A 9,000-nucleotide genomic window follows, 5' to 3' on the forward strand; every position below is an offset into this window, starting at 1 on the left:
CCGGCCATTGGGAGAAGGTCGGCGATTTTTCGGCGAATTTCCTACCGAATTTACGCCAAGCGGCGTTTTATCGCCGAAAAATCGCCGGATCATCGCCGGCCACTGTGGGGAGCTGTTCGGCGATAATCCGGCGATGATCAAAATTTTTTTTTTTTTTCCCTTCAACGGTCATATTCTAAATTCCACCCCTATAAATATTTCATCCTCTTCCTCCATTCATCACCCACAAACTTCATTCACACAAATTTTCAATCTTTTTTCTCTCCATCTTTATTAAATGAGTTCTGATTCATCGTCTCGTGCTCAGTCCGACGAGGAAATATCACATTCTTCTTCCGAAGAAGAGGTACCTCCCGCTCCCACCGGATGGGATGTAGCGGGTTTCGCCAACAACCCAATCAACAACTATATCTCCCGCCGCATACAAAGCGAGATCGCTCGAATGCTTTTATTTCCATTCATGTACTTTTTTTTTTTTTTAATTTTCTTCGTTGTAATGTGTACCCGTGTTTAATACAACGAACTTTATTACTATTATTTGTTTTATCTTATAAATTAAATAAGCTAGTTTTATTATATATAAAAATAAAACAATTAAATTAGTGATGATGTAAAAATGAAATGTTGAGTTAGGGAGAAATAAGGGAGAAATAAGGGAGAAACCATTGCAGCAGGTTGGCTAAAAGTTGGCTAAAAACTGGGGATAAATTTTGGTGCTGATGTGGCGCTGATGTGGCAGGAGTTAGGGAGAAATAAGGGAGTTTATCCCCAAACCATTGGGAGTGCTCTTATAGTCCCTTTTGTCTCAAATATTTGATCAGTAATATGTTGCAGTGTCCCAAATATATAGTCCTATAACTAAACATGCCTTTTACAGTCACCAAGTATATATTGATACCGCCTTTAACAGTCACCAAGAAATATGCCTTTAAAGTCTTGACAATTAAACACTCTACGTTACCGTAAGTTCCTAACTTCATCACTATAAGAAGTTTAGTTAGGTAACTAATTTCCCAGCTTAATCCTTAATATACGTAAAGGGTCAAATTGGAGGCAAATATTTGGAACAGAGGGCGTAACTGGTTGCCAGACAAGAACGAATTTGCAAGTGGCTGCTAATAGGATATAAAATAAAATCATCGCATACAGATGCTTGCAGCAGAAAACAAGCAGGTTCCAAAATACTACACAGACAAAGAATGAGATTGATGCTATACCTGGCTGGAAAACAGAGAATTTGGGACGACAACAGGAAACTTCTCAGCAGTCAGCAATAAGGTAGTTGTAAGGCCCATTTCTACTACTTGACCTTCTACAGATCCAGCCTGCAGCAAGAATAGCAAGGAAAGAGAATATAACAATTTATCAAAATCTGAGAGCATATGCAAAACTATCAGAAGCATGTTTCTCTAGAAAGCTACATTATATACCCAGTTTACAGAAATCCATATTGGTTCAGGTTGAACATTCAAAGTTTCTTATCAATCCTTTTCAGGGAATCAAAGAGCGCAAGTTGTAAATAATTTGTTTTCAAATAAAAGACATTAGCTAGGAAGCTCAAAAACAAAATCAACAAAGACTACATTAATAATGGAAGAACAATGCCGGCTGGCATGTTACTATTTCTTGGCCCTGATCAACAGAGGGGCCATGAGCCAATGGATCCATGCTATGTAAATTACTAAATGCAGCACACCAATTATTATCAAAATCTAATTGGAAACCTGAAATACCAGCACTAAAATGACATATATAAAATATTAAAATACAAATAGTAGCGTTCAGCGATGGAAATATGAGGCATATGATGGATATGAAAACTACAAAATTTTCGAGCATTACAATAGGGTCACAAATGTATGAAAATGACAGCCAGAGGCAAGAGCCATACTTTTATCATATCACCAACTGAAAATGGTTGCGACAGCTGTACAGAAATACCACTTAGGACATTCCCAAGTATATCTTTGGCAGCAAAAGCAGTGGCAACTCCTGTATGAAGAGAAAAAACACTGGTCAGGACATGATGCTGAACCAAAGTATGCCAATACATACCAGATCCGCAAAACAGAGAGGATGTTATGTCGCAGCATTTTTTCAATGATATGGCAGAATAAGAAACAAATTTCACATGGAGTACATAAAAGTGTCTGTGATATTGATAGCATATCAAACTGTAGAAGATACCGAATTACGAAGTGGTACATATTAATGGATGTATCAAAGTTATTACTTGTTTCTAAACTATTCCACAAATTGTTTCTAGGAGTAGCAGTAACATATTACTATATCACAAATTGGAAGGATTTCATTACAGAAGAAATCATTTCCAGGCACACTCACCTCCAATGCCTCCCACAGTCAGAACAGATTGCATTGCCACACCACATGCTTCAGCTAAAGCCATTGACCCAACAACAAAGAGTCCTATGGTTGAGATTTTGTCCATAGTCAGTAACTGATCTCTCCGGACACCTTCTAAGCCCTTAACAACCAAAGCTCGGGCAATCACACTAGTTTTCCACCGATGAAGAAACCAGACAACGGATATAACAAGAGCGCCTTTCCAAGCCTGTGTTGCATATTGTGAGGCAATAGTAGTCGGTGCAACCATTCCCCCTCTGCACAGAGTAAAAAAATGGATTAAGTTTTTCCTACAAACTCAAAAGAACATCACATAAAAAAACAGTAAAGTAATGGCAGACTAACACTGTCAAGAAAGCCATGAACGTTACAAAATATCGGACTGGAGCCTCCAATGCACCCCAGAAGCTTTCCTCATAAGGAACGGGCCCGAACAAAGAACCCTTTGATAGCAAAGCACCAGGTCCTTCCACGGAGTACTTATGGAACCGCCTAAATAGCCTAGGCAACAAAGACCATGCCAACATCGTTCCTGCCAAAGTACCACCGACTGGCACAATCACATCTCTAAGATAGGGATGAGCATCAAGCAACTCCTGAACATGAGGAGCTGCTTCATCAGAAGCCTCTTTCGCCTTTTTTCCTGCATACTTTGCAGCCTCAACCGCAGATTCCCACGCTTCTTTAACTTTAGGAGTCCAATTTTCCCCACCAACGCTAACATCACCCACAGTACCTGTAGCATCTACCGGAGTGACACCTTTACCATCACTAGCTGATGAGAAGAAACGTTGATTGAGCAAAGGGGTTTTTCCAGCAAACGGAAGACTGCCGCGATAAGTCGAATTTCTCAGAAACCTATTCGAAATACGCACATCAGAATAAAACCCCCTAGAATATTGAGAAAAGTTGGAAGATCTGAAACCCGACATCCCGAAACCATTTTGATCAAATCTCTGCAAAGTATCCGACTCTCCAGAGGCATAGCATTTGCTCGAATATGCAGAAGAAGGTCGTACGTGAAATTGAAAAGTCGATTTAACAGAATGTAAATGCTTCAATCGTGAAATCCTCATCGCGGCCATTTCACAAACAGTTTATGTACGCTGCACAATTTCTCCTATTTTACTGATATGGATTCCAAATATCAGAGGCCAAATCTGATCGAAAAGAAAGGAGGAAATAAGTATAGAATAGTTGAGAAACAACGAAAGTATGTCTTCACGGGATATTTATGCAGGAATCTCAAAAATATATGTAGTCAGATTAAGTAAACGTGGACATATAGTGCCGAATTTTGAGCACTGCGTCAACTACATGGCTGAAGCAAATCCGAAGAGAGGGAGGGAAAGATAGAGCTACTGACTTGTTCCGTCGTGTTGGCAAGTAAGACAGCAAAATTGAAGACCATGAAATTTGTTTTTTAACAAGGGGTATATAAAAATTACTAGTATTTAAATATATATATATATAGAGTTCTGATCAATGTCGAACCAATTTTAAAGACCAAACTAGAGATCAAATCTGAGCCATTAGATCTAGTTTTTTTATGAGATGTGCTGCTGTGAAATTTTTTTCTGCTTCATTACTAGCCCATTTTACTTCATTGTATAGGTTTATTACTTCATTCTGTACGTAATACTTTGAAACTACAACATGTTTTTACTTGCTTCCAGTAGGTTTTGAAATGATTCAACATATGCTTCATTCAAATTCATTGACGTGAGTTTTTGCTTGATTAACATTTAAATATGCAATTTATTCAAGTAAGTTTATTACTTCATTCAGAAACGTTATTACTTCATTGGATAAGATTTTTACTTCATTCCAGTAGGACTTCAAATGCTTCTACACATACTTCATTCCAATAATTTATTATATTATTCCATGTGTTTATTAAACCATATTAGCGCCATGGCGGTGGTTATAGATATTGTAGAGAGAAAGAACGGCACGCGACGGCGAAACCACATTTACGTACTCGAATGAAGTAAAAACCTACTAGAATGAAGTAATATATTCTGGACGAAGTTAAATTTTCGTAACATGTTAGTATGACTTATTTACCTTCGGATGAATAAAAATAGAATGGTGATGAAGGAGAAAATAATTTATAAATTTGTGAATCTCATCCATAACAAAATAGATCTAAAAGCCCTAATTTGGTAGGGTTCGGTGGTTCGGTCTTTAAGAGTGGGTTTGTGGATAATGGGACTATATATATATATATATATATAGAGAGAGAGAGAGAGAGAGAAGAGAGAGTTGTGATCAATGTCGAACCAATTTTAAAGACCGAACTAGAGACCAAATCTGGGCCATTAGATCTAGTTTTTTTGATGAGATGTGCTGCTGTGAAATTTTTTTCGCTGCTTCATTACTAGCCCATTTTACTTCATTGTATAGGTTTATTACTTCATTATGTACCTAATACCTTGAAACTACAACATGTTTTTACTTGCTTCCAGTAGGTTTTGAAATGATTCAACATATGTTTCATTCAAATTCATTGACGTGAGTTTTTGCTTGATTAACATTTAAAAATGCAATTTATTCAAGTGAGTTTATTACTTCATTCATAAACGTTATTACTTCATTGGATAACATTTTTACTTCATTCCAGTAGGACTTCAAATGCTTCTACACATACTTCATTCCAATAATTTATTACATTATTCCATGTGTTTATTAAACCAATATTAGCGCCATGGCGGTGGTGATAGATATTGTAGAGAGAAAGAACGGCACGCGACGGCGAAACCACATTTACGTACTGGAATGAAGTAAAAACCTACTAGAATGAAGTAATATATTCTGGAACGAAGTTAAATCTTCGTAACATGTTAGTATGACTTATTTACCTTCGGATGAATTAAAATAGGCTCGTGATGAAGGAGAAAATAATTTATAAATTTGTGAATCTCATCCATAAAAAACTAGATCTAAAAGCCCTAATTTGGTATGGTTCGGTGGTTCGGTCTTTAAGAGTGGATTTGTGGATAATGGGACTATATATATATATATATATATATATATATATATATATATATATATAGAGGAGTGATCAAGGTCTAACTAATTTTAAGTGTATAACTAGAGAATAAATCTCAGCCACACATCTTGTTACTCTAATTTAATCTTAAAGGTTAAACAAATTTTCAGATTTTTGTTAAAAATAATAGCCCAAGGGCATTTTTGGAAATGGTATATCAACATCTCAAACTCAAGCACCGATTTCTCCCAAATTCAAAGTGCAATTTCTTCCAAAATTCAAGCGTAGATTCCTCCAGAATTCAAGCGCCGATTTCTTCCAATCTTAACCAAATTTGTTCGCAAAATTAACGTGAATTGTGTTGCGTGATTTCTAAACCAAATTCAGCTTCCTGTCCAAATTCGTTCACGTTTGATCGCGACGTCACTTCCCGGTCGAATCGCGACGTCTGGAGTCGGGACTGACGGCGGGCATCATCCAATGGCCGAAGCAAGAAGGACAGGATGGCGTACCGGCGGCTGGCTCAAATGCCACAGCCAAGCTTCGTCTCTGATTCGCAATGAGGCAGGAGACCAACACCGTGCGCTGCCGCTCACCGACGACGGTGACGGTGTCGACTAGGCCTGCGGTGAGGTCGAGAGAGAAATAGTGATAGAGTGAGAGAGAGGGCAGTCGGGGAAAGAGGAGGGAGACGCCCGCATCGCCACACGCCGGTGACGGCGGTGGTCCTCCGCGACCAGGCGAAAGAGAAAAGAGGCGTTGCTGTTGTGAGAGAGAGAGATAAAAGTTTGGGCGCATTGTTCAGGGTTTAGGAATATACTTCACTATATGAGAATATACTTCACTATATGAACAATAAATGAAATGAAAAAACGGTACATTATAAGGCATGTAAAATATACTTCACTATAATCATAATATACATCACTATATACACAATATACTTCACTGAAATGAAAAAAGGGTACATTATAAGGCATGCAGAATATACTTCACTATAAGCACAATATACATCACTATATGCTCAATATACTTCGCTGAAATGAAAAAATTGTACATTGTAAACTATATTCTTCGCTGAAATATCAAACATCATATTTTTAGTTCACTTCTTACTTATTTTTAGTTCACTGTGTACATATTTTAGTCCACTAAACGTGAGTTTTATTTCATTGTCAGCTTATTTTTAATTCACTTTTTACTGGTTTTTAGTTCAATGCGTACATGTTATGTACGTGAGTTTTATTTTGTTGCAAACTTGTTTTTTGTTCACTTCTTACATATGTATAGTTCACTGCGTACTTGTTTTAGTTCACTACTATAGTTGTTCACTTCGTACCAAAACTTATCAGATTACAATTTTAAGTTGTGAACTATATTTTGTTAAATAATTAACAAGTATTCATACGTGAACTAAATAGATTGGACATAAAGTGAAGTATATTGTGCATATAGTGAAGTATATTGAGCATAAAGTGAAGTAAATTGAACATGCCTTATAGTTTACTATTTTTTCACTACAGTGAAGTATATTGTGCATATAGTGAACTATTATATGCTTATAGTGAAGTATAATAATTTTACAGTGAATTACAGTGAAGTAAATATGTTCTATAGTGAAGCAAATATGCTCTACAGGAAGTATATAGTCTAACATAATATTGAATTTAATTGAAAATGATGAGCTTTATATTGAACTAAATGACACATATTATGAACTATATCAGTTTCATACAAATGGTCATGAACGCTTGAAGTTTACAATCATTTTTCCACATCTATCTCCATGTTGTTGCTACATTCTCGATAATGTTTTGATGTTGTCGTCAAGATATTCAATGACTCATGGTTTGTTTCCAACAACATTAATGCGCTGCAATTCTTTGCTCTTAGCCTTTGGAGTATTTCCTTGCTGCTTCTTTTAGGCAATACATTTCCAATCTTGTTCCCGCTCACCATAGTAACAATCATCATATACTTCACTCTAAGGTCTATTCACTTCACTGAAATAAGAAAACACAAAACACTGTAAGACATACATCGTATACTTCACTCTAAGCATAAACTGAATCACTGCAAAGGTAAAACACTTCACTCTTAACATTTATTAGTTCACTTTAAGCTCTATACACTCTAATCATGAAATACTTCACTCTATGCACGTTTTACTTCACTGAGATTAAAAAATAGTGCACAATAAGCATGGATCACAAACACTTCACTCTAACCATGAAATACTTCACTCTATGCACGTTTTACTTCACTGAGATGAAAAAATAGTGCACTTTAAGCAAGGATCACAAACACTTCACTCTAACCATGGAATACTTCACTCTATGCACGTTTTACTTCATTGAGATGAAAAAATAGTCCACTATAAGCAAAGATCATAAACACTTCACTCTAAGCATGAAATACTTCACTCTATGCACGTTTTACTTCACTGAGATGAAAAAATAGTTCACTATAAGCAAGGATCACAAACACTTCACTCTAACCATGGAATACTTCACTCTAAGCAAGTTTTACTTCACTGAAATGGAAAAACAAAGCACTATAAGCATGGATCACAAACACTTCACTCTAACACTAGAAACTTCACTCTATGCACGTTTTACTTCATTGAGATGAAAAAATAGTCCACTATAAGCAAAGATCATAAACACTTCACTCTAAGCATGAAATACTTCACTCTATGCACGTTTTACTTCACTGAGATGAAAAAATAGTTCACTATAAGCAAGGATCACAAACACTTCACTCTAACCATGGAATACTTCACTCTAAGCAAGTTTTACTTCACTGAAATGGAAAAACAAAGCACTATAAGCATGGATCACAAACACTTCACTCTAACACTAGAATACTTCACTCTAAGCAAGTTTTACTTCACTGAAATGGAAAAACAAAGCACTATAAGCATGGATCACAAACACTTCACTCTAACACTAGAATACTTCACTTTAATCATATTTTACTTCACTGAAATGGAAAAACAAAGCACTATAAGCATGGATGACAAACACTTCACTCTAACATTAGAATACTTCACTCTAAGCATGTTCCGATCAGAAACCCTAGATTCAATGATTCCTCATCCGATTTGCCGGTAAATAATTCAACTTAAGAATTAGAAGATGCAGTTCGATTGACGCAGACAGAAAAACCAGAGGGAAAAAAAGGAGAAATAGAATCAATGAAACAATAGTCGTTTAATTTAACGAAAAGCTTCGAAACTCAAATATATCAGTGAATGCTTGTTAATCAGAGTTTTATTGTATTAAAGAAATGGATTGAAATCGGAATGAGAAATATAAATCAGTTGAAGAAACCAGTTAAACAACTCACATTTTGAAAAAAATTTCTGATTTGAATCCACCTGTTTGACGACAGATTGCAGCGACGGGAAGACGGCAATGATTGCAGCGGCAAAATTTCGAGAATGGAAGAGAAGACGGGAAGAGGAGTGATGGCAGGAGATGAATTCTGCAAATGAGAAAATAATTCAAATGTTAACCCTATTTTTATTTGTGAAATGTCCATTATACCCCCGCCTTCTTATGGTGAAGTAAATCTGTGATAGAGTGAAGTGATTTCTCCTTCAAATTCAAAAATTACATGTGTTAATACTAGCCCTTGATTTT

General features: G+C 36.2%; 1 protein-coding gene across 3 annotated transcripts; it reads right to left on the minus strand.

Annotated features, from left to right (window-relative positions):
- Positions 1 to 1,188: 1,188 nt before the first annotated feature.
- On the minus strand, positions 1,189 to 3,747 carry LOC125199926 (mechanosensitive ion channel protein 1, mitochondrial-like). Of its 3 annotated transcripts, none has more exons than XM_048097772.1 (5): positions 3,731 to 3,747; positions 2,710 to 3,524; positions 2,344 to 2,621; positions 1,892 to 1,992; positions 1,189 to 1,325 (listed from the first exon to the last, which is right to left on the minus strand). In XM_048097772.1, exons 2-5 carry the CDS (start codon positions 3,447 to 3,449, stop codon positions 1,212 to 1,214), a joined length of 1,233 nt encoding a protein of 410 aa, XP_047953729.1. In that variant the 5' UTR covers positions 3,450 to 3,524; positions 3,731 to 3,747; the 3' UTR covers positions 1,189 to 1,211. The 3 variants fall into 3 exon arrangements, with proteins under 3 accessions (XP_047953729.1, XP_047953730.1, XP_047953728.1); XM_048097773.1 differs by lacking the exon at positions 3,731 to 3,747 and having other exon boundaries at positions 2,710 to 3,222; positions 3,295 to 3,724; XM_048097771.1 differs by lacking the exon at positions 3,731 to 3,747 and having other exon boundaries at positions 2,710 to 3,724.
- Positions 3,748 to 9,000: the final 5,253 nt, after the last annotated feature.

This window comes from Salvia hispanica, unplaced genomic scaffold (genome assembly GCF_023119035.1).
Source record: "Salvia hispanica cultivar TCC Black 2014 unplaced genomic scaffold, UniMelb_Shisp_WGS_1.0 HiC_scaffold_737, whole genome shotgun sequence".
NCBI lineage: Eukaryota > Viridiplantae > Streptophyta > Magnoliopsida > Lamiales > Lamiaceae > Salvia > Salvia hispanica.